The sequence below is a fragment of the Paroedura picta genome, chromosome 2, assembly GCF_049243985.1.
Source record: "Paroedura picta isolate Pp20150507F chromosome 2, Ppicta_v3.0, whole genome shotgun sequence".
Lineage (NCBI taxonomy): Eukaryota > Metazoa > Chordata > Lepidosauria > Squamata > Gekkonidae > Paroedura > Paroedura picta.
Genome location: NC_135370.1, coordinates 146,376,894 through 146,404,089, shown reverse-complemented (window position 1 = coordinate 146,404,089; position 27,196 = coordinate 146,376,894). Strand labels below are relative to the sequence as shown.

The window sequence follows — 27,196 nt, the reverse complement described above, 5'->3', positions numbered from 1 at the left end:
TAGAAAGGAATCAAATAATTGGAGCTGGATTTTTGAGAATATAGGTCACATGCTGGAACACACTGAGTTCTTCAAATTCTCTGCTTATATCCCCAATAGAAACTTCTTTTAAAAAGAATACGGGAAATAAACGTGTTTTTAATTATCATACAACAATATGGTAAATGTTCAGGAGAAACTCGTCCTGAATTAATATTCAGTTATATTGCCAATCAATTTCAAGATTAAAGAAAGTCATCAACACAGAAGGTGGAGCTCTAAAAATGACATTCACAAGGACCCAATTCACTCATTTCAGTGTGGTTAATCAGGAGTGGAAAACGAGTGGTCTTGCAATTCATAGTCTAAACTGGAAGAGGGCACAAAAGTTCCAAATAATTTCCTGATTGCTTTGCGTATGCCCACAGAACCCTGACTCACAATTACCCCAGAATTATGCAAGTAATTCGTATGGCACCCTATAAGAACAGGGTGAGGTGTGTGACTTTTGAGGACCAGTGCGAGGGGTTAAAGTCCACAGTACGAAGGAGGTGGGCTTGCAGATTTCATTAAGAATGTCTCCCCCTCCCCTTACTTCAAGCACTGCCTTTCTTAGTACCCTACCTTTTATGACCAGATGTGGCATACTTCAGAAATGCACACTAGTATTCAAGGTGCAGCTTTTGTCTAAACATGAGCTGCACAAAGAAATATAGACATCATTTTTGAAACATGGACTGGTTCTGTCATCACCCTCAGCTTTTAGGACATGGATATTTCTCTGAAAATAGCTAATTCCCTCACTACTCACTTGACATCTACAACTCAGCAGAATATAAAAACGTTTCCAACAGACCAAACTACCTAACATTTGTGCAAGAGCTGCGGGAGTCGTATGTTTATATAACCAAGGGACATGGCAGCAGTGCTGCACTTTTTTAAACTGAATGAATGAGTGACCCTAAATCTTATTCAAACACATTTCTTGGAAACCAAGTCCTAAGGGACCTAGCTGTATTTGACTCCTGAACATAGACGGCCCATAAATGAAGAGTATCAGAAAAGCAAGGCAACTGGAAGCAAAAGGAAGCCCAGCTGTAAGTATAAAGGACATAACATGCTACATCAATTCTCTTTATTGGACAGTAACTAGGAGTTAAATAATTAAAGTAATGTATGTAATCCCAAGGGAGGATCTAGCACGGCTTAATCAGCATATATGTAATGGAACTCTGGATTGCTGATGAGGTGTTTTGTGAAGATGCCATTAACACAGTTATGTCACTTCAGACTTTCCTTTTAAAGTATTAAAGTGGCAATCACTCTTGGACACATCCACACACACCCCTGAAAATCCCTCCACCTTCAAAAATTTCCAAAGAAATTAGTCGTAGCACCTGTGTGCTAGGCTGAATTCTACAACTATGGCCTCCTGTTCATTTTGGACACAATGACAGAAATGGTGCTAACCTTTCTGCAGGTGATCAGTTAATTAAAGTTAATGGAGCTCTCTTTGTAAGCCAGGGGAAAAATCATTAATTTGGCTGCTAAGGAGAACAACGAGGCTGCAGTTCTCAAACCAGTTTATTAAGAAACACTTTGAAATAAGTAGTTTGAAAACGGCACTAAAAGACATACTAGCTGCACAACTCTTACTGCGAGTCCTAATCAACGGGCTTACACCGGAGTAATTCTGCATAGGACTACGCTACTAGCTTTTGTCACATAGTGAAGTCTGAAATAAGGAAAATGTGGAAACTGCCAAAAAATTAATTCAGATGAACAGAAGCGCTTCTGAATGCTAGTTTGGATAGCCTGGATGAAAACGTACTCAAAAAATGATACTAGTTATGAACATACTGCATGCCCAATTATATCCATGAATCAACTTGTGCAATTTATAGCCATCGTAAATTTCTGCCTAATGGAAAGATCTGCTACAACAAGTCAGGCAGCCTCATTGGCGATAGATGCATCATGATCATCCGCAAATAAATCTTACTCAGAGAAGGAGAATCCCATGAGGAATACGCATCTATTTGAAGGCAGACGTTTGTTTCTAAGAGCCGAAAGTGGCTCGAGAGAGGCTTTGCCTGCCAGGGCGCACATGCATATTACTTTTGCTTCAGATCAAAAAAAGTTTCACAGGATTTTGAAACAATGCAAAGCTTGTTCAAAATGTCCGCCTAACGAGGATGGGGTGGCTGATGAAATCCGGCAGCAAATTTTAAAACATACAAAACTTGTTTACTACAAATGAACATGAACAGCAGTACTAACTTCTGAGCACCTTCAGCACTGGAGAAAGAATGACTCCGACGTCTCGTAAGACAAATATGCCTGGGAAGTAAGTCTGACACTTCCATTTCTTAAGTAGTCTCCCACAGTCAAGGTTGGCATAAACTAGAAGCCAACAGCAGTGAAGACCCTCCCCGGAGACCAGTTTTCTAGATCACAAGTTAGATTATGGGTTGTTTCAATAACACGGAACTGTATTGGGCATTTCACATTTTCAATTCAAGACAAATCTTGTTTCTCAACTGCATCAGAAATCTAAGATTTGATTATCACTCTTGGTGCACAAGGATCAAAAGAGATCAGAAAAGACACAGAAACCCGTAGGGTTTCATCAGCATAATACTTTTCGGCTACCGGAAAGAAGAAACTTTATTAACTGTGGCAATATATTTTAGCAGACACTTCTTTGGCAATCTGAAATTATTCATACATTGCAATACATTCATACATTGCAATAAATTATCCTTGTATCTTTGCTTTCAGTGGAACTTTGTTTGCCATAAATGTGCTTAGGATGGATATGATTTCTTTTGATAGAGAATTATGTTCAGAGTGTTCAGAGTGTAAGGCAAGGAGGGGGAGCAAGCAAGGATAATCTTAAATTGTCGATATATTTTTGTTTAATTTTAAAGTTAAAAATTATCACAAAAAAGAGTTGTCAATATGGACACTCTATTAACAAGGCACCATGCAGTTATTTATCACATTTCAAAGAAAGCTGTTCTTAGAAAAATAAATATGATTGACTCCACTGACAATTATCGACTCTGCAAAAAGTCTGTACAAACAGCAGGATACAACTACAGTACAACACAACCAGACACATACGCGAGGCACTCTCAGAGATCCTGTCAATGAAAACCAAACCACAGACTCAATTAGAAACAGGTTAGGGAAAAGAGAGCTACAGGAGAAAAGGGTAATAAATTTGGAACTTCCCTGGGAAGCTGGAACTAAATATTTTCAGATATTGTCTGCTGAAAGAAGAGAAAGAAGGACACAGATGGGTTTCATAGGAGAGACAACAATCCCACTAGCAGAAGCCTCCTACATAGGGGGAAACAGGCAAAATTGCTCAACAAGGGATGTGGGGAGAAGTCGAACAAGCTCAAAACCTTCTGAATATGCAGCCACTTGAAAGCCTCGTTGGAAGAGACTCGGTTTTGTTCTGCCCTCTGTTAAGAAATGTCTGATCGCCGGCTGACAGGATCTGCGGTAAAAGTTGTCTGAGGCAGCCAGTAAATTCATGACAGCAGCAACCGAGAAGCACCAGGTGCTTGTGCAGTTTGTGATTTATTGATGTTACACTGATAGAAAACCAAGTCAGAAATACAGTAGATAGATCTATTTGATTATAAAAGTTTAGAGATGGGTTCTTGTGAGCATAAGCATGCATATGTATATATCATTGTATGTACAGAACTGCATGCAACTTTCCAGCTGAATCTTTTCTATGTGCCATTCAATAAAATTTAAAATTTAAAAATAACCTGCATAGTGTTCTTTGGTGAGGATAAGCCAGGCAGTAGGTTCTCCTTCTCTTAAAGTTTTTAATCAGGCTAGATAGCCATCTGGCAGAAATGCTAATTCTATGGACTTTGGCAGGTTGTCAGTGGACAGAAGAGACTGTATAGGTGCTTGGCTCTTGTGGCCATTTCCTGCATTCTGCAGGGGGTTGGACTAGATGACCCTGGGGGTCCTCTCCAACTCTATGATTCTATGATGCTGCTCAGAAATCTATGGAAGCAGAAGAAAGGTAAGATTTTCCTTACCGCTTTGGAGATTGATGTGGAGAGCTGATGATACAGATGGACATTAAATGGCTATATTCTAGCTGGTGCCAACCGGACATTAGACAACTTGTTTGGCTTTATTCCTTAGATTCAGATGGGTGGCCATATTACACTGAAGCAGCAGGGGGGGAATTGAGTCTAGTGGCACCTTTATTCATTCAAGGGATAAGCTTTCATGTGTATGTACACTTCTTCAGAGACACACAAAAGTGTCTACGGAGGCTTATACCTTAAGCTAGACTTTACTGGTCTGAAAGATGGTGCTGGATTCAAAGATGGTTCTGCTATTGCTTAGGTTCCCCCAGGAAACTGTGGGAGAGGTGGGGGTCCAGAAGCAAGTAATCAGTGCGGCATTTCTATCAACCAGGACTCCAAGCGGATGCTGTCCACGTCACTTGCAAATGTCAAAAAAGACGCATGTAGTGTCTGCAACACAAGCCACAGCAGTAGCTCTGCTTCGTTACTATTCACTTTGGTGGCAGCTTTTTCAGTCATTAAAACATTTGTGGATGATTAAAATCAGGCTAAAGTAATTTCAATAAACCGCTCAGAAGCCAAATACAATCTGAAAAGTTTCTCATTTTGGACGACTAGCTGCCCAAGTCGTCTTTACCAGCCATAAGCCATTCCCAAACTCTGGCAAATGATGGAATCGCCTATCACTACACAAACCTCTGCAGAACAAATAATGTAGCAAATCAGTCTCAGAGGCAGCCTGAAATACCATTTCCCCCCTTAGGGGGGCAGTGTGCAAGCCCAGCTCCACAGGGAGCCCTGCCACAGGAGCAAGAGGTGCTCTGCCACCTATGAGAAGACCACCAGATGCCTACGTCCCAACTGCATGGCACCTGCTGCTTGCTAGGGTTCTTTCGGAGGGGGTTGATTCAAGAAGGTGCTGCTTAGGTTGTGAAACAAAGTGTGTGTGTGGGATCATTTTGCCAATCTGTTATGCCTTCACAGCTAAGCTACCCTTCCTTCCTGCATTCTGCTCTTGTAAATTTTAAACACCTATGCTGTTCATAGAGATTCTAGTTGCTTTAAAGTTTGAAAGAAAAAAAAAACCCTGCAAGACTTAATTCAGTCCCTCCAGTCAAATATGACAAAGTGGTTTCTCTATCACAATATGATTCCAGAGAGCATGTGAGGAAGCTACCTGGCATGTACGTGACCTTTAGGACATTTTTATTACCCCAGGTGTAAAGAAGGCTTATGAACTACTGCTGGGTTGCTTCAGAATGCAACAGGTGGTCTCCAGCTTCTATGCCTCTTCCCTCTGAAGGTAAGTTCAGGAGACCAGACAGCTTTATGTACAGCTTCCAGGCTGCCAAATGGAGGTCTCTCCTAATCTTTTAATAGTGCTACAGCTGCAAAGGAGGACAGAGATGCAATTTCTGCTACCCACTCTCTCCCCATGGGATCTCAGGTGACAGGACTGGGGGGGGGGGAGCTGGGCAGAAGAAGCTATCCACTCTGTGGCTGCAGAGGGCTCTGTGTGTGTGTGTGTGTGTGTGTGTGTGTGTGAACACACACACACGTACACGTGCACACGCACATCAGTTGCAACCTATTAACCTAGTACTGGACGATGATCAGAAATGAACAGAACATAAATCTATCACCAAGCACCCTCATCCTCCGCCATTTCATACGTAATGCTATATGATTTATGGTGTGCGTGTAATATAGCCAGGAGACTCTCAGGTTGCCCAGCTGCCAGGCAAGAGACTTTTGGGGGTGGTTTGCCCTTGCCTGCCTCTGCATCACAGCCCTCGTGTTCCATGGAGGTCACCCTTCCAAGAGCTAGCCAGGACTGAATCTGCTTCGCTTCTGAGAGCTGACAGGATTGGGTTTGCCTGGGCTATTCAGGTCAGGAATACTGCTGCACAATTACTTCCTTTCCATCCCCTCGTAGTCCTCTTACACTTTTAGCAACTGGAGAATAAGCAAAAACTCCAAAGGGGATGGATTCATGGATACAGTTGGGAACAAAACAGACATCTGCTGAATTTCTGCTGAGGATGATAGAGAACACGAGGGAAGGAGCTCTTCATGGTGACGGCTGCATTAGAAAGTGTCAGTTTATGCAGATATTGAAAAACTGAGTTTTCAGATAAATTTGTTGGCAAATTATTCACTTTCAGCCATAGAACTAACCAAATCTAAAGTATTTCATTGGCTCACTGCTAGCTATAAAATAAAATCTATATCACCCCCACCACAACTCTAGCAGTCCTTCCACAAAAGTTGGGGTGACCTTCCCTGATAGATTAATACTGGTGACAGCATCACTGACCTGTGACCGAGTGACATACGGGTCAGAGGATTCAAGTGGTGAATCTGTCCCACTGACTTGAGGTTACTCCTGTGTTCTAAGGATGCAATTACAAAACCACCACTTCCTGCACAGAATCTGGGTAATCAAGTTTCATTCAGGAAACTCCGGAGATTAGGAAAACAGCATGCAGTCCTTAGCCCACAGGCAAAACTCGCATTTTACAGGAATATGGCAGGAGAAATGCCTGTAATGCCCCTCAATCGCACATGATCTGCTCTGTCCACTGAAAGGGCAGAAGATAAATTAATTCAATAATAAGTAAATAATTCATCTGTCCTAGGAACACACTTCTCAAAGCCCAGACGTGCAACCAAACACCACGGCAGGCTGGACACACTAATCATGTCCCGTGTCCTGCTGGGACCGGTTTGCTTTTTGGTTTCTTTGGAAAGTGGGAACTGTGGACTGATTAAAGGTTTTTAATTTTATATATATATATATCAGTTAGTTAATCATCTTTATGTTTTCTGCCAATTGCTTAATGCATAGATTAGTTTGACATGTGTTGTCAATCTGGTGCTTTTGTCAATCTGGTGCTTTTCTGATGTACAGAGCAAACACCTGTTGTAAGAAGACTTTCAGGCTAGGGTCCTAAGAACACTCCCCTGTGAATAAGGCTCAGTGAATAAAATGAAATTTGCCTCTGAGTCAACCTGCCTGTCTGCAAAAGAAAACCTGCAAGGCATTATGGGCCAAAATACCATCTTGTATATTTCCCTCACAACAGTAACAGATCAGACCCAAAGTAACCTCTAAAACAATCAAACAGGTATGCCCTTATTTCTCAGGCCAGTCACCTAAACAAAATATTTCTCCTTTAAAACTGGCTTATATTGCCCAATTAATCTGATCAAGGTTTGCAGCCCCAGTAATAACTACTCAGGGTTCAAGTGAATTAGCACTATTAATGGTAACGAATAAGCCACTTGGTTCTCTGATGACCAGAAGAGGGATGGTTACCCATGATGCTGAGCACAGTCCCTCATTCATTTGCACTCAGCACCACTGCTCCAGAGCTGAGCCATTAAACTGCTCCTGAAGTAATTCATAGTATCTGGAATACTAATGGAATTATAATTATTTTTTAAAAGAGACTGTGTAAAAGGTAAAGGTAAAGGTATCCCCTGTGCAAGCACCGAGTCATGTCTGACCCTTGGGGTGACGCCCTCCAGCGTTTTCATGGCAGACTCAATACGGGGTGGTTTGCCAGTGCCTTCCCCAGTCATTACCGTTTACCCCCCAGCAAGCTGGGTGCTCATTTTACCGACCTCGGAAGGATGGAAGGCTGAGTCAACCTTGAGCCGGCTGCTGGGATTGAACTCCCAGCCTCATGGGCAAAGCTTTCAGACGGCTGCCTTACCACTCTGCGCCACAAGAGGCTCAAAAGAGACTGTGTACCAGTCCCCAAAACTGTATAGAGATGGCCAAATTGTCCGTAAGTCTGCCTAATAGGATGAGAAGCGCCACTTCACAGCTTCTGAGGAGGGCTTTGTGGAGACTGCTGGCTTCTAAACACAGTCATTCACTGTAACCCAGCAAGGACCAACACATTAATGGAAGCAGATGTCTGTATGAGGGTTTCTCCCCCAGGATCCCAGAGACTTATGAAGGTAGAGAGCAAAGGCTAAACTGTGGCTCTCCCAATGTCCACGGCCTACAATTCCCATGAGCCCCTGCTGCTACAAAGTGAATCAGTATGTTACAAAGGCTGATAGAGGTAGATGCTTAAGGTCAGTACAGATGGCTGAACTGAGATGCAACTTGAGGGTGCCTTGGACCATAGTCTACTCTTGCGCCAGTTCACAGACACCCACACTTGTAATACACCTACCTAGAAGTAACACTTTGAGACCCATGGCAGGGATGGAATTTTCAGGGGGGGGGGAGTCCTTTCCTTACTTCATGGTTTTCTAGTTTAGCATTATGGGGAACTGTGATGTCCTTATCCACCCAGTGCACTTAGGACAAGCAAGAGAGTATTTCCCTAGGCACAGGAGGCACAGGTCCATGCAAACACAAAACCTGGGGAATAGCCTACCAACGGAGTGTTCAAACATCTGAACTGCAACAATTCTGTTTCCTCTGGCAAATAACTAAGACTTGACCCCCCCCCCTCCCACCACACACACACCTTTTGGGTACAATTTAAATTAATGTGCCCCTAGACCATTTATGTCAATTCAACATATCTTTCAGTGAACAATAAGGCGAGTGCACTGCTTTCAATCCAAGCATTCCAGTTTAGCTGGTTTACAGGCGAGGCCAGTGGTTTTCAGGGTTCATAGCAATACTGTTGTTCCTCAAAAGCTTCTGAAGGCGTTTCTTGATGAGAAAATCAATGATGGCAAAAAAGCATCCCTAGAATGTGTTTGACCAGCGTCCACCACCATCATCTTCCCCTGCAATACACAGATGCAGGTGAATAGTTGGTAGATTCTGGGTTACACTGAAAGGTTTTGTGCAACAGTGACCAATTTGTTTGTATAAACCAAGACTGTCCCCTAAGATGGCCGGGAATCCCTGATGGTACACATAGGCTCTTTAGCAGGTGTGTGGAGATTTCTGGGCAAAAAAATCAATGCGGAAAGGATTCCCTGAAGCTAAGACATTTTTTTAAAAAAAACATTCTCAAGACTGAGACACAGAAAACACCATTACTGAAAAGGCATAAATTAAGGATTGCAAAAGAAGGTTGCTCAAATATTTATGTTTTTGGTTTAAAATGCATCTTTCAGGGCTAAATATGTGGACATAGACATATGCAGGGATAAAGATACAGTGGAGTATGGATTGGGGCCTAATGAGATATTAGCGATCAAGGTCTTGAGTATATTTCAATTCTATTGAAAACTTAATCACTCGTTTGTCACAGGATAACTGTGTGGAACACCGAGACTGGGTGAACTGAAGGGGGTGACTGGCCATTAAAGACTTGTGATTTGTTAAGAAAAAATTACCATATTTTGAAACAATGTGAATTTAAAAAAAAATCCCTTGTTGCACCAATGTCTTAAACGTTTCTCAACATATTTGGACAACTTGTTTGGACATCTGGAAATGTGTCACTGTCTATTCAGTGCACCAGACAAAATAAAACAAAAAGACTCAAAAATCTGATCTGATGCTAGTAGCATTACCTGCATCTTTGTATTGAACACTATTGTGAAAACACATAGCTAAGATCCTCATTTTAAAACTGGGATCCTCAGTTTAAAGATCCTCAGTTTAAAAACAGCAGAGAAACTGAATGCTGAGTGAAATATAAGTATCGGCTTCATAGTTTCGAATCATAAAAGCATTGTCACCCCTATACCTGATAGTCTGTTCCGACTCCAATAATCAAGACAGCAAAAAATACAAAGGAGTCTCTGTATATACAGGAGACTGCCAAGGCATGCAAAAAGATGTATTTGAATATTAAACAAAAGGCATAGATTCCCCCACCCCTCAAAAAAACCAAAAACACACAATACAGCCTGATGCATATCCCTGTATCGGTATATTCAGTTCCTGTGCAGGGCTATTTGTTCTGACCTGGGTAGTCCAGGCTAGCCTGATCTCTCAGATCTTGGAAGCTAAGCAGGGTCAACTCTGGCTAGTACTGGGATGGGATCCCTCCAAGGGATCCCAGAGGGGTGATGTAGAGGCAGGCAATGGCTAACTACCTCTGCACATCTCTTGCCATGAAAACCCTATGGGGTTACTAGCAGTCAGCTGTATCTTGATGGCATAAAAAGGAGAGTATTTACATACATAATTATACAGAGGTAACTCCAGGCTTTAAAAATGTTCTAGGCGGACCTGATTATTTTTATTCTGCCCTCCTCCTATCAGGTGGTTCTTATGATATCATACCACCTTAATGGTATGATTTCACACCTTGGCACATTAAACCAGAAAGCAGCTGGTTACGTGATTGTATTAATTAATATCTCTGTCCTATTAAAATCCACTTTTTATGCAGCTGGAATTTAGTTTATGTGGATGTATGAATGATTCTGCCTGAGTGTCAAAGGTGGCTGATCTAGGATCACAACAAATAAAGAGCAAGAAACGGAGAGGGAAAGATTTGCTTGGACCTGGAGAACATGAGCAGGTGAGCTGGGAAAATTCAGATGGATTTCCAGACATTCCCTCCCCCCCCTCCCCGCCTCTGCCATGACTCCTCTTGGGTCCCCAGGCTGCTGTTGTTGTTATTGTTACTGTCCCCCCACACTTTTGTTCCTCTTTCTTTAAGCAGTCCCAAGCAGCATACATGCTTGTAATCATTTTCTTACAATAGTGTGTCCTACAAGTGCATTCTACTGAGCTGAGGGTCAAATGCCAATAAATAAGTGGATGAATCAGGGCAACTATCTTGAGCCACAATCAGAACACAGTCCATTTGACATTTGGGTAGATATAATAGAGCTCTAAATGAATAAGGACATTTGATATGCTTACATGTATTTACTTCTTTAAAATACTTCTGCACTTTCCTTTCTCCAGAGCATCTCAGAAGCACCTACAGGCTACAGATTAGATCCCATGGAGAAAATTCCCCTGGGCAAAGGAGGGGGTGATTTTTGCTGACACTCTCCCCCCCCCCCTGCACATATGCACACACTTCTACAGCAAGCCTCTACACTAAACCAGACTCCTACACAGGCTGGTGTAGAAATCAAATCAATAAATAAATTCTGCTTATGGGAATTTATGGGAAATGCTACCCACCCCCAGGAGTAGCATTTAGCAGATGGATGCTTCGGGCTGCAGCAAGTTGTGCAGCAATGTAGAGCTGGCATCCTGATGCTCCAGGTGCATGCTAAGGCCTGTTTCGATAACCAATGCGTATAGCAGGGGTGGCCAAAGTATGGCTCTCCAGATGTCCATGAACTACAATTTCCATGAGTCCCTGGGGGTTTCCCTAGGGGTTCTTGGTAATTGTAGTCCAGGGACAGCTGGAGAGCCACACTTTGGCCACTCCTGGCCTATTGCCATCGAAGCTCACCTCCAAAAGTTGCATCCAGCAAAAGTTAAGTGCTTGGAAAACCCACTGATTTGCACAGAAGGGTGAAGGCCTTTGCCAGTACATTTGAAGGAGCTTGCTCTTGATTAAATGTGAATCCGAGACAGTTGTGTGCTCCCCCCTCTCCTTAAACCCCAGGATTTCCAAGTATTTAATCCTACCATTTCCAAAATCAGGATCTAGCCTGGATATAATGGACTGCGGGTGGGGAGACTGAATCTCTTCCGTTTTGGGCCTGAAAACAAGGAAAGCCAAACCACGAGCTCCCAAGGAAGGAAGGCAACGAAAGGGGGAAAGCCAAGGACTCCCAAACGAAGGGTCCTTGCGGTGGGGGAGGGAGGGAGGGTGGGTACAAGGGATACACTGAAAGGCGAACGGAGCGCAGCTTCGGCCCTGGCCGGGGAGGAGCAGAAGAACTGCTGGCCAAAGGGCCACGGCACCCCTCGGTCACCGCGTTACAAAAGCGCATCTGGCCGGTCCCAAAAGCGCAGCCGCTCCAAGCAGCTCGTCTCAATCTGATCCTCGCCCTGCTTAGGCAGGAGATAAGGGTCCAAGGGCAGCCGCAGAAGCCGCAACCCCAACGTGTGTGCAGCTTTGGGGGCTGCATTCAAAAGACCTGGCTCTCCCCCCCCCCCCCCCCACCGCCCCCTGCGGTTCAGGGACCGGCGCAACAGGCGAAGCAGGTCGGTGTGCTTGAGGCCCGCCAGCTAGCCTCACAAGAGACCCAGGGGAGAAGCAGCAGCCCAGCAGCCCAGAAGGAGGTGCGTCTCTCTCGGGTGGAGGGGGGCGGGGGACTAAGCATCCCTTTCCTCCGCGGGAAGGCTGAAAGGTCAGCTGGGGGTGGGGGCTGGGGGGCGCCAAGCAAAGATCAGCGGCGTCGATCTCTCGGGCTAATCTCAACCGCGGGGGAGACGTTTTCAGTCGCCCCGAGGGAGCTCCCTAATTAGATCCGCCTTGCTGGCTGCCTTCGCCCAGACTCTGAAGCCACCCGGGCCAGACCCAAGGGGAGTTCCCGGCCTGGGCTCTGTGGGGCGCTTGAGAGCCGCCCCTCTTCCCCCTCCCCGATGTCCTCTTGCTTTCCCCCCTCTGCCCGCTGGGAACCCGTACAGCAAACTGATCTCAGGGCCACCCCAAGGACCCTCCCACCCTCCTAAACCCACGAAAAAACAACGGATTTCGAAGGCGGCAGGACTGCTGGGTCGATCTAGCATTCCACTCACCTCCGCCTTCCTCCTAGATCCTAAATCTGTCTCATCCCGCTAACTTCAGCGGTGCTAACACCAGTTCAGAGGATGGCAGGACCTTTGTCTCCTACGAACAGAGCAGTCCTAAAGAGAGTCGCGCCCTTCTGAGCCCATTTGATTCCAAAGGGTCTAGAAGGGTGTGGCTTGGCTTAGGATAGCACTGCTCCTTCTTCTTCCTGCGTCCCAAAGCGCTGCTGCTTATACGGCAAGTGTGTGTGTGTGTGTGGGGGGGGGGGTTCAAAACAGTATCCCCATCGCGTCTAAATACGTTCGAAAGTAAGACTTTCTCCGACCTAGGAGAAGGGGGGGGGGGGTTCCCCTAGTCCCGAAACGATTTGATGAGATGCCCTGCTCTGCTCCGGACTAGTTGGTTTTCCTCTTTGCCGGCCCTCTTACACACACACACACACCGGGTCTGGCGGCGGCGCTCCCCTTACCTGGCTGTACTTGGCCTCTTGCTCCAGCGCGCTCTTGTCCAGCCCGTTCACTGCCGCGTGGGGGGCCGCGGCCGCGAAGCTGCTCCGGCTCAGGCTGCTCCACTCTTCGATCTTGGGGCTGTGGTAGGGCGAGCCGTCGCTCACTGCGGGCAAAACACACGGCAAGGGGTGGGGGGTGAGGAAGGAGCAGCAGCCCGCGAGAAAGAGGGTGTCCGCCAGCCACAGACACAACGGCCTCGTCCTCCCCGCCCCCGCCATGCAAGCCCAACGGCATCCCTTGCTCTGTGGACACCAGACGTGCAGTGGCGAGGGGAGCGCTTTCCAAAGGACATCAGCTTGTCGGCAACCTTTCCGAGGGTCTCGTCTCCACGTCCCCAAGCTCAGGGCGCCAAGCCAGCCTCAGCACCCTAGCTTGGGACTGGTCCTGTTGGCATCCCTGTCCCTCCTTCCCTCCCTCCCTCCCTCCCTCGGCAAGGAGCCCAGGCTCAGGAGAGAAGCCGGGAGAGGGTCCGGTCCGGTCCGGTCCGTTCCTCCCGGGAGCCCCGTGGCAGCCTCAGATCCAGCTCACCGGCAAGAAGGCCAGGAAACGAAGCTGGTTGACAATTCTATGGGGAAGAAATATCTCTTCCCTGCAGCTGAAGTCGATCCGACTGATTGCCAGGACCGTGTTCAGATTCTGCGGCAGAAGAAAGTTCCTCTCTGTCCTGTTCAGGTGACTTCCAGATAAACGTGCACAGGATTTGGGCCCTGCAAAGGGGTCCTCCCGTGCATTTTTATTGGGAAGGGAAACCCACGGAATTCAATGGGTCGCAGGCAAAGCATGATTACTTCGGAGGAAATACAATTCGGAGATTCTTTTGACAACAGTAGTGGGCTGACAATACGACTTCATTTCGATAGAACTTAATTTTTATATACAGAGTAATCCTAAGTAGGTCTATGGAAAAACCTACTCAGGTCTACTTACTGGGATTTACTTCCAGGAAAGGCTTTCTAGAATTGGACTGTTAGTTTTAAAACCTCACTTATTTCAGCCCAGCAGTTTGAATTTGCCATCCCAATGGACTCAGCATGCATTAAAAAAAACCCCAAAAAACAGAAGGAATCTGAAATTTAGTAAATGTGTAGTCCCAGGTCCTTATCTATGACTTATGGGGCAAAGGTGAGACAGACGCCTCAACAGGCTTCAGAAGTTCAAGTGATGCCCCTTCATTCACAAGTTGTCTTTTGAGGGTTTCTCTTATTGATACAGGAAACCTTTTTTTGTTTTTAGTGTCTTTTTGGTTTTAAAGTGTGCGTCTGTCTATTACTGCCGTGGTCGGCTGGCAGACGATGCATGCCTTTTGGCTGCCAGAATTCATGCCAAGGGTATTGCAGGGGGTGGTTTTTGCTGACCCAACAAGGGGCGTTTCTTGCGTGGAGATCACTTAACACGGATTAGTTACGCTTAAAAAAAAATCCCAGACAGGAAGGATTTAACTATCAGGGACCTGGAGGGGGGGAGGGGGACTGTAGTCAAAGAAGCCGGCCTCTCCCGGGGCCGCAGAGCGCCTGGTCTGTGATCCCTTCGCTTGACCTCACCGAGGTGAGCAGCTGCGACCCTTGGCACCTTTGGGGAAGTCAATTTCATGAAGCAGAAACCCTGTGGTCAGTTACCGAGGAGTAAGCCATCGGGGTTCAATGGGATTCAATTCTGGACAAATATAGCAGGATCGGGCTTCATATGTTGCATTCTGACCACAGAACTTACTGCCAAGTAAATGTTTTTATAACATAAATTTATAAATTCGTGTGTGCTTTTGATTCCCCCCCCCCCTGCAAACCCCAGTGGCTATCAATCTTACGCCAGAATTGCCAGCGCAGACATTCTGATCCGAGAGCGAGATCCACTGGAATCCACAGGAAAACCAACTGGAAGCGTTTAAGTTAGTACAGGGACCGATAATGACTCAGGGGCATGGATTTCTCAGCCAGGAAAAAGGACCCCGCGTTTTTCGCTCTTGGCTGGAAACCCGAAGACGTATTTGCTTTAAAAACAGGCACGCAATTTTTAATGCTTAACACTCCTGGGTGGAAATTTGTGTAAATAACCCCATTCCCGTCCACACACGCGCACTGGCGGGAGCGCGCAGGCGCCCTGACCACACGGCCTCCTCGGCTAGGCTCCGCACCCGCTCTGGAGGCAAATTACTCGAAGGGACCCTTCGAAACTGCGCGTTCAGCCCGGGAAGACGCTGGGTGTCGCCGGGGGTTCCCCAGGAGCTTATCCAGCTGAAGGTTTTGCACACTTAAGCCTTGAATTCAGTTAGCCTGAATGGTAAAAATGATCCACTAATTTTCGTTGGTGCCCCTTCCTATTCTAAGGGGATCAACTCGCCTCCCTATCAGGTAGGCTTAGCTTCCTCTGGGGCTTTTAAGGCAGGGAAGTGGTCACAGGGAGCCGGAGAGTTTAGACTAATTGATCCCTTTAAATCAGACACTGGAGAGAGTTTTGGCTAGGACATGCTGGTATTTCAGATGCCGTTTACTCCAGAGTATTCCCACCGAGCCCAGTGGGCAGAGTGAAGGCAGACTGAAGCCCCGCTGCCTTCTTTGCCCGCAGGTTTTGGTTGACCTCCTTCCCAAGGAGCGGTGGGCACGACTGAGCCCCCAGCCGGCAGGAGCGCTGACTCCGGGGGGGGGGCTGTTTTTCGGGAACCTGCCGGTTGTGGAAAGACCAGGCAACTTCCCGGTGCCTTTCAGCGACCCCCCTTCTCACCCCCCCCCCCGCCCGCCCACCGGGAGCTCAGGGACGAAGAGAGCGGCAGGAAGTTGGCCACCCGGCTGTCTTCGTGCAGTCAGGGACAACTCTCCGGATCCCCTCGGCCGCCCGCATGGGATCGTGTCACCGGGACCTTCTCGTTTCCCAAAAAACACGCACAAGATGAGGCTGCAAACCAACGGGACACGGGGAAGCCTCGGGGCAGCACTTGTGCTTGGAGAGCCGGTCTGTGGCAAGGGCCCCCCAAGCAGACCCTGCCAGCAGTGGGATCATTCCCTCGGGAACGAGGAGCCCTGCTCTGCGGCCCGGACCCCCGCGGAGCCTTCCGAGGCAACAACGCGCCGCTTGAGAACAAGCTCCCCTTCCCTCCCTCCCCCCCGCCCTCCCTGTGCGGGTGCTTTGGCGCCATGCCCGCAACGTGGCCTCCTTAACTCCCTTGCTGCTGGATCTGCCAGCCGGACCGGGGCCACAGCCTCGCCTTGTCCCGAACAAGCGGTGGGGAGGCAGCACGGCAAGGCTGCGCCGGGCTGGCCTGCGTGCTAGGCCGCGGCAAGGAGCGCACACCCGCGGCTGGGCCCAGCCAGGGGCGGCTTGGGGCTGGGGCAGCTTCCGGGCAGAGGCAAGGGAGTCCACGAACCGGCGAGACCCGCAGCCCACCCGGCACAAGCCCCGAGAGACCCTCCGCGCAGTCCCCGGCGAGCGCCCTTCACGGCTGATCTCTAAGTCGCCCGTGTGGAGGGGCAACCTGTGCTCCGGTCCCGGGCACGCAACTCGCAGATGCAGCGAGCCCCCCTCCCCCCCTGGCCAGGCAGCAACGCCGGCCCAGACACTCGGACTACGGGGCAGGCCACCCCCAGCCTGGAGCCCGGAGCCCGGAGCTCCTCGCCTTCGCACAGGCCCGGCCTCCAGCCTGCAAGCCTGCGCTGCTCCTAAGCTCCACGGGGGCTGACAGCAGGGGCGCGTCCGTGCTCAGGAGTCTGGAGTGCCCCGTGGAAGGCGCGGCTGGGGTCTCTTGGGGGGACGCTTCTCCTTCGGCCGGGCGGGGGTCGCTCGCTGTCAAGCGGGCGGGAGGGAAATGGAGCCCCGAGTTCTGCGGCGAGGTCACCCCCGTCATTTCCCAGAGCAAGGGAAAGAACCACAAGCACACGGGAGGCCCAAGAGTCTGGCGTTGGCAAGAACTGGGAGCATTTCAGCCTTGCCTTTTCTAGGGGGGGGGGGGTCGGGAAGTCGGCCGCCCACAATTGTTCGGAGTGGTGAAGGGGGTGGCGCAGAACATCTGGCGGGGGAGAGAGACTGGCCACCTTCTACCTGATCTCAACCTTGAATAGACTTTTTTCGGAAATAAGGGCTGTTGGAAGCTGGGGCTCCCCCATGTTGATACATCCGCTGGGGGGGGGGTTGGAGGCAGTGGCCCCCAAATCATTCCCTTGACAGTTAAGACTTGCCTTCGAAGCAACCCGACTCCTTCTTCTCCCCGTCCGTCTCTAAACTGCAGCGTTTCCAATCGGGCCGAAAAGTCTTGCAGACAGGGAGAGGGAGAAGAGCCGAGCCGAGCCGAGCGGCAGCTCCCTGGGAAGGGGCGAAGCGCTGGCTGGCCCTCGGTAGTTTCAGTTTGCAGGACCACCGCTTCGGAGGAAAACAAAGCGAAGCCGAAGAACGAAAGCAATTAGGTGACATTTGAACTTCCTGTCTGAGCAAATTGGGCCTGATTGCAAGAACTGGAGGGGGATTTGCCGGTAATTTCAAGGAGATGCCTTGCCCTCGGAACCCGGGACTTGAAAGCCAACACCCCGCACAAAGGCCGGCCAGGAAAGTAAATATACCTCCGAGTCCGGGTGGCAGGGGGAGGGGGGCTGCAGAAGTAACCCACGTGCTTTGAGGATGTTTATATATTTGTATTTTTGAATATATATATATATAAACCTAAATGGGTAATAGGGAAAATAATACCGAAGCCTGCGATCCTTGGCATGCTCGCCTGGGACCATACATTCAGCTTCCCCATACAGAAGCCGTTGGGCTAAAAACGAGGCTTTTGGTAGCCCCTGTCTCTTCGAAGCCTGTTCGCTTAAATTAGCAAGGATTTTGGATTTCCAGCCATGTGAATATGCTTCAGGAATGTGCTGGCATCCCACTCTGGCACTTTTACTGGGAAGCAAGTTTCATGAGGGTCAGTGGGACTTCCTCCCAAGTATAAAGGCAAGGGATCAAAGATTTAAACCTGATTCCACCTCCTTCCCCTTTTAAACCAGGGGAACTGATCTTGCCAGCCAGAGACCTTTATCTGGTCTCAGCAGGGCTTTCCCCCAGTCCAGGAGGGCAGTATGGGAGTGTGAACGTGGTTAAACCCAGCCCAGCTTGTTTGTTCAGCGACAATCCATCCATGTAATCAATAAATCAAGAGCTGTATCTTCTGTTCTCTATCATATGTGCTGGCACAGATATAATTTGCTGTGTTTCGTGCACCTGAGCCCAGCTCCATTTCATTTGAATGAATTTAATTTGCCCAGTGCATATCTATTTCTTACAATCAAAGAATATATTAGGGGAATGTCTTCCAAATGTAGTTGCTTATTATTAGCATCATCATAGGATACTTCATGGAGGGGAGATTAATTAGAGCATTATACATGAGCGCGTTTAATAAACATTCAAGGTGTTCAGGATAAATGACTCCTCAGAAAGGCATCTTTCCACCGAGGTAAGGTGGGGACAACCTCTGGAGCTTGTTTTACTTTGCTTTATCCAAAGGTGCTTTCTTTGGTTAATGGCCATTGGCTCCAGTGCAAGACACCCGAGCATCAATCAACAGTTAAAAGAAAGAAGAGATTGGGGGTGGGGCGGATAAGATTTAGCTGGCCGATTGGAATGAAGTTTATTTCCTGGTAGGCCGAAATGCCAACCGCTGTCTTCAGGGTTGTGAACGGATATCTGTAGCCACCACCTAGATCAGGGGTAGTCAAACTGCGGCCCTCCAGATGTCCATGGACTACAATTCCCATGAGCCCCTGCCAGCGTTCACTGGTAAGGGCTCAATGGGAATTGTCGTCCATGGACATCTGGAGGGCCGCAGTTTGACTACCCCTGGCCTAGATAAACTCACAGTGCGGTTTCTGATCTGCTGCTGGTAAATATCCTGAGCAAGGCCTTCCCTGTGAGGGCCAAGGCCTGTGCTCCAGGGGGGCTCTAGCAGAGGAAGGTTTAGCCTGAAATAAAATCGTGCTGGGCTTGAAGCTGCTACAGCCGTCCTGCTTCTTAAAACAAAACCAAATCGAATAGAGAGGACCCACATTTGCAGCGCAATCTGGAGAGGGCCTTCCTGGGAGGCAGCCTCAAGAAACAGCCCTGCGAAGAGTTCCCTCTCTGGGGCCAGCAGCCCACTAATCCCCTCCCAAGGCAGTCAGGCCAGCTTCCCCTGCTCCGAGGAACAGAGCTCTCCCTTACCTTGGTCTGTTATGGACCGGATCCCCAAGATGTCGGTGACGGAATGGGACGAGGGCCAGGTCCGTGGCATGTGGACGGCGCTGTGGAGGGTCGGTACGCCGGGTGGGGTGGGCCCTTTGGCCCCAGCGATGGGGCTGGGGTAGGAGTAAAGGTGGTTGTAGGGCAGGGCGGGCTGGGGGGCGCCTTGGTGCTGCTTGTAGGACTCGTAGTGGCTCTGCTGCGAGAGGTTCCCAATCTTGTTGCGCAGGATGCGGCTGATGGAGCTGACGGAGGGTACGTTGTACTTGTCGCACACGCCATCGGCCAGCAGCCGGTCGCGGATCTCCCAGGCGAAGATGCCGGGGTCCCGCTGTTTGTAGGTCCGGATGTGCTTCACCACCGTTGGCGTGGTGACCCGTGGCTTGCTGCCCCCAATGGCCCCCGGCAAGATGGAGCCCGTCTCGTTGTAGCGCGCCAGAATCTTGCTTACGCAGCCATGCGAGACGCGCAGCTGGCGGCTGATGTCGCACGGCCGGATGCCCAGCTGGGCTAGCTCCACAATCCGCAGCCGGATGGCGTTGGGCAAGGGGCGCCCGTTGACGAAGACCCCACCGAGCTGGTTCACTTCACCGAAGGCGGGCTCTGCAAGCAAACAGAGGCACGGAGCCATGACTCAGGGTGGCCGGCGGCCGGGGAGGGCCAGGGCTGGCAAGCGCAATGGCGCTCCACTAGCCCCAGCACCTCCGCTACCCCCAGCGAGCTGGCCTGTGCAGATGGCCCCGTCAGGGCGTCGGCACCGAAAGCCCCAGTCCCTGCGCGCTTTGCCCTGCTTGGAAGGGAGGAAGGAAGGGTCCCAGGGCTTAGCGGGACTGACTTCCCAAGTAAACACGGCGCAGAAGACTCTCGTGGTCTAGCCTAGGCCCCTTCGGGGGAAATGCGATGCGACTCTGCTGGAGCTGCCCAAACTCCAGCAGCTGACCGGCGCTGAACACCCTGGTCTTCCCAACCCAGATCCAGGCCCACACGCTCGGCAGGAAACGATTGCCAGGGGAGAGGGCAGGGTGCCATGGCGAGGGGGGGGGGGTCCTTGGGATCCCGGGAAAGAAAGCCTGGGCTGCCAAGAGGGCATCCTAGTCAGCGTGCTCAAGATCGCAGCCACAGTCTGGACTGTCGGGTCCGGGGAAATAACTGGGGAGATGCTCATTCTTTCCCTCCGCCCCCCTTTAGAAAGTGGGCTCGGAAGCCTGGGTGGTTTACGCTCTTCGGAGCAAAGCCTCCTTTCCGGCGTCTCTGCCGGCAGCTCGGCGGAGAATCCCCAAAGCCAAATACCTGAGCCGCTTGCGTGTGAGTGAGCATTTTGTGGGGGGGGGAGTGGGGGTGGGCAGGCAAGGCTGTCTTGACTCCGGCTCCACCGTGCCCTGCGCCAAAACCGAAAGGAGGCACTCCGCATTCCCCTCGGGCCGAACGCCCAGGAAGCAGCCGAGCACTCGCGCGCCGGCTCCGCCGCTGTGCTGCTGGCCCTCCAGCTTGCGGGTCGCTGGGCAAAGGCCCCGAATCACACACACCGGCACACACTTCCCAGCTCATGCCCGCCGGCCGGCCCCTCTCCCGGACTTGACAGCCCCACACCCTCCTCCGCCGCTCGGCTTACCCATGGCTCCGTTCAAGAGGACTCCGAGGCGGCGGCGGCTTCACGGTCCCCAAAGGCAGCTGGGCGACGCCGGTTGCCGGCCTCCCGCGATCCCCTCTGCCGAAGGCCCCGGCTGGCCACCCTGGCCGTGGCGGGAGAGCGCGAGGGTGTCACGGAAGGGGACCCCAGGCAGCCTCTGGCGCGGTGCAGCAGGGCACTTAAGTTCTGCATTTCAATCTCGCAGCAACGTGGGCTGGGCTGGCCGGGGCTGGCCGGGGCGTCCCAGACTCTCAGTCACCAGGGGCACGCCCCCGTGGGGGGCGGACCCAAGGCCAGCCAGCCTCCTCATTGGCCTGCCGCGATGACGGACGGGCTCGTCCTGCGAAGCTCTTCCGCTCTCTTGTGGGCCAGGAGCGCCGGCTCAGCAGCACCCGAGGGACGCCTGGGAAGCGCGATGGGAACGCGCCGGGCTCGCTGCTGGCAGCCCCGAGGGGAAGGAACATGGCCATGCAGCGGACGCCCCACTAGGAAGACCCCGCTCGGCGGGAGAGCGTCCGGCCCCTTCAGGCAGCCTGTGCTGCCCGTCGAGGTTCCGCATAGATCAGATTATCGGTGGGCACTGCAACATTGTCAAGGTCCTGGAAGAAGTGGCTGTGGAATTGACAGCGTGTGATCCCATCTGACCACGGCCTTAGCAATCCCTAATAAGAGCAAAACTAATTGAACCTACATGGTTGCTTTGCTTTGCTTTTTGGGCCACTATCCTTGGGGAAATGCCGTAACATTGTCGCCCATATATGTGCAAAATATGAGTGCACAGTTCGGCCCCCTAGCCCCCTCTCCTGTTGCTGAAGATGGAATACAATTAACTCCAGAGTATTTCAACCGAAATTAGTTCCGACGAGTGCTCTGTCTGAACAGTGCCATCCTAACCAGAGTTACACCCTTTTCGGTGTGTCTTTGCTCAGGAGAGCCTTGAAAGTCTCGCAAGTTTAAGAAAACTTTCGGGCAGAAGCTTACATCCACCAAGAAATGTACAGGTCATTCATTCCTAGCTCGTTGGGCGATATCGTTTTCCTGGTCCTCCACGGGTATCCATGAGCGTTGCTATGTGAGGAGTCTCTGGCAGGGTCCTAGAAGGAGAACGTGGATGGCTCCTGGCCCCCCACCCCAACCCCAAAGAACAACCTGTATCTAAATTCGCCTTTGACTTCTCCCAAGTGCGAATGGAAATAACATCTCCCGAGCTAAACACAAACCGTGAGCTTGGGTTGGCTGAGCTTGCGAAGAGCTCGGCTCTGCCATACTTTTGTGGACATGGAAGCCAGTGGTGTGTGTTTTGGCTGGCATGGTGGTGCTTATGAATCGAGGTGTTCTACCGTGCGCAGCATTGACCTATCGGACAGACGCCGTGACATCTCAGGCAGAAATTCCCGCACTTCCACTAGCCCCGTGTTACAAACACAGTGCCTCCAACCGCGATCCCCAACACCGTACAGCTACAGCCAGACAACGTGGTTTAGATTCCGCAACAGACACCGCCGAACCCATTAAGGGCCGTGTTAGTAACCATGGAGGGAGGAGGGAGGCATAATCTGGTTTGCCTGGCTCACGAAGATCGCTTTCCTTTGGCCTGTCAAAAGAGGAAGGTTGTTTCTTGATAGAAGAGTCCGACGCCGCATTCAATTAGCTCTGCCTCGGCTGAAACACTAGCAAAATGCGTCTCACCAGAAATGAGCAGGAAACCATAGCGGGAAGAAATTGCCCGGGCAGAGTAAATGAGAGGAGGGGGCTATAGCTTTCTTTTTTTGGGGGGGCGGGTCGGTCTCAAAGGCTACCACTATGGTCTGAAGCAACAGAACAAAAGCCGGGTCCGGTAGCACAGTCTTCCGTGCCCAGGCACACGTCTTCATTCGCCGCACCTGACGGACGGAGTGTGCCTGCTCAGGTCGGCTTATGCCTTGAATAAAGGTCGGTCTGGAAGGTGCCACGGGACGCGGATTTGTTCCTGCCGCTTCCAAACCATCCGCGGCCATCTTTTAAAGAGAGGGGCTCCTTCCCCGCCTAGACGTGTAAGCCCAGCGGTGTCCCTGTCTGTTTGCCCTCGCAACCTTTCTCAGAGAGAAGCGCCGTCAACCAGAGAGTCTTCTTCCACTCCCGCTATTGGATTTCATGCCCCCACCACCACCACCACCACCGGGAAGCCGGCTCGACAGAGTGCCTGGGCAGTTCGTGATCACGGCTGTCTTCGGCAATTTTGAATGTTTAAAGCAAAACAAAAAGTCGCCCGGGTATAATTCACTGTTTTCGCCCGGTAAAGAGTTCTGCGTAACACAGGAGTCTGCACATGGCTTCAGCCTAGGGATTCCGACCTTTGGCCCTTGGCGAAAGTAATAGTGTCATTTGGTATCCATTACGGATCATAAATCACAGCCCAGTCCACAGGCTCATTAGGGTAAAGCCATTGGGTTGAAGCACATTTTCGCTTCTTCCCTTCCCCACGTTCCCCGCCATCCTTCTCACTGATATTTGTGAATGACTATGAATTTGGGATCCGGGTGGCCAATGCAGTCTGTGTGCCCTTGGCTCCTCCGCCCGGACAAATGGCTTGGAAATAACTTGCCTCCTTGTGCGCGGACGAGCCATTCCTGGCGCTCCAATCCCCCCCCCCTCTCTCTCTCACACACACACACACACACACAGCGCTCAGGCTGCTGCAACGTTTCCTTGAGCTCGCTCTCTGCCCCACAGCCGGGGGAGCCGAGGCAGCGGCATATAGAGATCCAAAGCGGGTGGATTTCCCTGAATTTCCTTTCCAAGAGCCACGGTTCTCAAGCAATGCAATGCAACCACCTTCCTCGGAAGTAATCTTGTGTGCATGCAGGTACTGCAGTTGCCGTCTTCGTGTTTGGCAGGAAGGCCTTAATCGCTAACAGTCATTCCTCAACCCTCTTAACACAGAGGCTGCTTCCCGATTTCCAATTAAGGCTGCCCTTCCCGGCGTAAGGCCACCGGACACTTCCCAGGAAACATGCCCAGGACTGGGCTGCCCGTGTTCCCGGGTTCAGGGCAACCCTAAGCAGAATCCCACCCTTCGAAACTCATGGCTTACAAGGGTTCTCTGCATACGTGGCTGTCAATCGCTCAAGTCAGCAGACAGGCCACTTCTGCGCCCACCCTCCTGAAGCCCTGCGACTGGTGGCCAGAGAGCAACAGAGCAACCCTATGCAATACTCCCATGTGTTGAGGTCAAAGCATGGAGATAAGTAAAAATGTACAGGATTGCGCAGTAGGGCTGGGATTTCCTCTGAGTGAAGATGGGATTGGGCGGCATCCTCTTCTCTGGCACAATTTTTCCGTCTCTCGCTCCTTAATGTGGCTCCCGCGAAACTTGCTGACCTCGGTATGTCTTCTCCCCCCCCCCCGCCCCCACCCAAGTGGAGCCTCAGAAGAACCGCCTGCGTTGCCCCGAGGAGGAGCAGCTGGCACAAGGGCACTCCGGGTCTTTAACCAACGGGGGGGGGGAGGTTGTTACTGAATGGCCTTATCCCGGTATCAATACGGGGGGGGGGAGGCTAGGCAGGTGATAACCTCATTCTCCCTCTCTGCCCCCACCCAACCCTGCGGGGTAAGAGAAGGGCCGGAGGACTTCCATGGCGCTGGGTGCACATTTGAAAGCGGCTCTCCTCGGCGAAGGCGATTTGGGGCAGGTTCTGATGGGACCCTCACCTGGCCGCCACCAGCCTGGATGCCTGCAGGCAGAAGCCCCGGCTGGGCTTCGTCTCCCTGGCGGCGCCTCGAGAGCGGCATCCCCCCGCCCCCCCCCGCCCCAGGGTCTCCCCCCCCCCGCAACTCCGCCTCCCCCAGGCTCGCCGGCCGCTGCTTCCCTTCGGTGCGCTGCCCTGCCCTGCGCTGCCCTGTGCTGCCCCCGGTGTGCGTGTGTGTTCCTGCGGCAGAGCTGTCGGAAAGGCTCGTGGACTCTGCCCGGGTCCCCGGGGCTTCAAGGAGCATGTTGATCAGGAGCGAACGTGCTCGCCTGGTTTCCCTGGAGCTGCCGAGCGCGGGCTGGAATAACAAAGGTCACCTCCGCGGCGAGCCGGGCGTAGGCGAGGGCAGCCGAGAGGGACGTGGCGGACGGGTCATAAACAGCCGCCCGCCGAGCGTGCTGACCTGCCTGGCAAAAAGATTAATCTCAGGTAGGAGATCACGAAATAACTGGAAGGAAAGAGAGGACAGCCAGACAGCGAGGGCGGCCGGGCGGGGAGGGGAGAGGGACGGGGGGGGGGAGTGGGCAGCCGGAGGCGTGCCAGGGAAACCTGGATCGGTGCTTTTGCTGGGGGGGGGGGGAGGCATCCAAGGCTGGCCAGCGCAGGCTTTGGCAACCAAAATGCCCCCCAAGCCCACACCTCCAACGCCGGGCCGGCAGCACAAGCATGCTAGTTGGAGCCTGCTAAGTGGAAGGGATGGGGAAGGCAGAACCGGCAAGGGGGGGGGGGGCGGCTGGGGGAAGGAGTGCACTAAAGACAGCCGCCACTTCTGCAGGGCTGTATCAGTGAGGGGCCCGGGAGGACCCTCTAAAGTCCCACTGAGTCCCCAGACCGTTCGGATGGGAGGGCTTGGCCTCCATGGAAGGGGGCAGGGAGCAGCTGGGAAGGAATCCGACGCCTGCATTCCCACTTGCCCCAACACCAGCCACAAAGGGGGGGGGGTATCTGCTCGGGAAGGAAGCGGCTTCCGGGAACAGCTGGGTGGGGGGTAAGGCGGAATCTGGCAACCGGCTGCGGACGCTCTTCCCAGTGAACCGTGCCGCTTGCTTCTGGACTACGGGGTTGAAGCCCACACGATGCAGAGAAGGAGGCGGGCACGGGAGTTGGCACCAGAGGCTCTGCGGCGCCACATGCAGTCCTTCCCCATTCATCCAGCTCTACTGTTCTTCCGTCACCGTCTCCGCCTGCCGAAGGACACTGTATAAATCGGGGAGGTATATTATGTCATCAATAACCTTCTCAGCCCATTAAAATCCCGGGTTTCTGGCGCAACGGTTTGACCTCTCTTGACCTTTTGAAATAAATGGGGCTTAGAAGGGCATGATTCTGGGGTCTACTCAGAATCCCGTTCAGGTCTTTTCAGTGGGGTTTTCCCCCAGGAAATCGTTCTTAGGATCGCGCTGCCTGAATCTGAAGAAGAAACAAGGCTGCCCGGGTGACATCGTTTTGGAGGGATGCGGGAAGGGGGAAATCTGGGGCTATCTGGGGAACTCTGTCCTTGAGTGAGAGGAGAAAAAGATAGGAATGAGAATCGTCGGTGTGGAGAGATCGTACTTGAAGGGACAAGAAGGCACGCCAGAGCTCTGAGCTGGCCTCGACCGAGGGCCCTTGTCTCCTGGCTATTGTCTCCTCTCCAGCAGGATCGGGAAGAAACCATGAGCTACTATAAGCTAGGGACGAGGCCCCGCTGACTCCTCTGCAGTCCCATCTGTGTTCTTAGGCATAGGAGCTGGCCTCGGACTCCTCAGCGAGCAGAGTTGCGGGCAGGTCCAGCAATATAAAAGGTTAGGAAAAACGGCATTCGGTTGCCAGCATTTCTCAAGGGGAAGGGTGTTAGGAGAACTTCTGAAGAAGGCCTCCTCAATGATCTGAGACCTGCTTCTTCCGTTGCGGTCCCACAGAGGACAACAGGCCCACATCCAGCTCCACAAAGTAGGGGACAGCCGAGAGTACCTGCCATTGAAATAGAATCATAGAATCACAGAGTTGGAAGGGGCCACACAGGCCATCTAGTCCAACCCCCTGCTCAACGCAGGATCAGGGCAAAGCATCCAGGAGAAGAAGCTGTCCAGCGCTGCCTGAAGACTGTCTAAGTGAGTGGAAGCTCACCACCTCTTTCGGAAGCCGATTCCACTGCTGAACTACTCTGACTGTGAAAAAAAATGTCCTGATATCTAGCCACTAAGTAAGACCTTCCAGCACATGTCATTTCTTCATGTGTTGATACCCGGCATTTCTCCACAAGGAGCACCGAAAGTGGTTTATGATCTTCTCACATTAACCCCGTGAGCTAAATCCAGCGAGCAGACGTTTTGTTCCGAAGGGGCAGAACAAAGTTCGAGTCCAATGGCAACCCCTAAGTCTAACAAGGGTTTGGACCTTTGTTTTAGACCTTGAATAAAATGTGGTTGATCCTAAAGGTGCTATTGAACTCCAGCTTCACCCTGTGAGGTAGGGTCAGGGTGATAGAATGGGTCGGGACCAAGATACCATGGAAATCTGCCGCGGATGAGTGGGTGGT

The 27,196-nt window shown here is 51.3% G+C and overlaps 1 protein-coding gene across 2 annotated transcripts in view; it reads right to left on the bottom strand.

Moving 5' to 3' along the window:
- PAX9 (paired box 9) overlaps positions 1-21,156 on the bottom strand; it is a 40,899-nt gene extending 19,743 nt beyond the window's left edge. Inside the window, exons 1-4 of one of the 2 annotated variants that reach the window (XM_077323142.1) lie at positions 20,930-21,156; positions 19,300-19,920; positions 13,095-13,237; positions 354-8,804 (exon numbers count right to left, since the gene is read on the bottom strand). In XM_077323142.1, the coding sequence (XP_077179257.1) occupies positions 8,706-8,804; positions 13,095-13,237; positions 19,300-19,920; positions 20,930-20,933 (867 nt within the window). In that variant the 5' untranslated portion in view covers positions 20,934-21,156 and the 3' untranslated portion in view covers positions 354-8,705. Of the gene's footprint in view, positions 1-353; positions 8,805-13,094; positions 13,238-19,299; positions 19,921-20,929 lie in introns of those variants that run through there. The other variant, XM_077323141.1, reaches the window with a different exon arrangement.
- Between the last annotated feature and the right edge of the window lie 6,040 nt (positions 21,157-27,196).